Raw genomic sequence first — 947 nt, forward strand, 5'->3', positions numbered from 1 at the left:
GGGATGAGTTCCTACCCCTGCCACGAGTTTGTCAGGCCTCTGCGCTGGGACAGCAGCGAGCACTGGTACCCAGGTGCCGCTGGGGGTGTTTATCCAGCACTTAATTATCGCCCGCCATGCCCAGATAAGAGCAGGCAGAGTGGCGACGTGCACCCCCCTGGCCCCCCCTGCCTCTCCTTGGGCTGCGGTGGAGGTCCTTGGCCAGGGTGCCCGTCTGACCAGGAGACTCCTGCAAACACGCACTGCCAGGCTGGGTCCCCCCCCATTAAACTCTCATCCTCCTCCAGGCACCCGGATCATCTATGACCAAACTGGACCGCCGCAACTCCCCCATGGCCCAGACCCCGCCTTGTCACCTCCCCAATATTCCTGGCGTCACCAGCCCCGGCTCGGCCGGCGAGGAGCACAAAGTGGACACCAACAGCCTGAACCACCAGGAGGGGAAGCCATCCATGGGTAAGGGACCCACCCCCACGGTGGGGGAGGATTTGGGTTGGGGACTGTCCCTCCCATTCCCCCTTTAACTCTTCTCTCCTAACCTCTTGCCAGGAGACGATGCTCAGTTCGAGATGGACATCTGAGTGGAAACCACGGAGAGGCAGCAACTCCCCAGACCTGTGCACACCCCATTCGGCTTAACAGGATCCGTCCTGGCGAGGCAGAGGCGGCAGCAGTCCCTGCCGGGGTCCCCCGACTCCCTCCCCTATCCCCCCTTTTTTCAGGGAGCGCAGCTCTGGCTTCTCCCCCTCTGTGGGTGACTGGTCCCAGCACGCACTGCCTGGAGCATCCCATCTGGATCCAGCCCTCTTCTTCCTCCTCCGCCCGCTGGCAGCGTGATCTCTGCCCAGCTTCTTTTTAAAACGTCCCTTTGCCTCTTCTGCTGCCTCATCCTCCCCTCCCCTCCAAAAAAAAAAAACCCCCCTCCTGTTACCCCAAACCTCCTGTTG

The 947-nt window shown here is 61.8% G+C and overlaps 1 protein-coding gene across 1 annotated transcript; it reads left to right on the plus strand.

The window, feature by feature from the left end:
- Positions 1-287: 287 nt before the first annotated feature.
- EIF4EBP2 (eukaryotic translation initiation factor 4E binding protein 2) lies at positions 288-581 on the plus strand (the record flags this gene model as incomplete). The annotated part of the gene is given in 3 exon segments (XM_010191077.1): positions 288-309; positions 311-456; positions 550-581. Coding segments are annotated over 3 exon segments (200 nt in total), but the record flags the coding sequence as incomplete, so codon positions are not given.
- Positions 582-947: the final 366 nt, after the last annotated feature.

This window comes from Mesitornis unicolor, unplaced genomic scaffold (assembly GCF_000695765.1).
Source record: "Mesitornis unicolor isolate BGI_N332 unplaced genomic scaffold, ASM69576v1 scaffold35018, whole genome shotgun sequence".
Classification (NCBI taxonomy): domain Eukaryota; kingdom Metazoa; phylum Chordata; class Aves; order Mesitornithiformes; family Mesitornithidae; genus Mesitornis; species Mesitornis unicolor.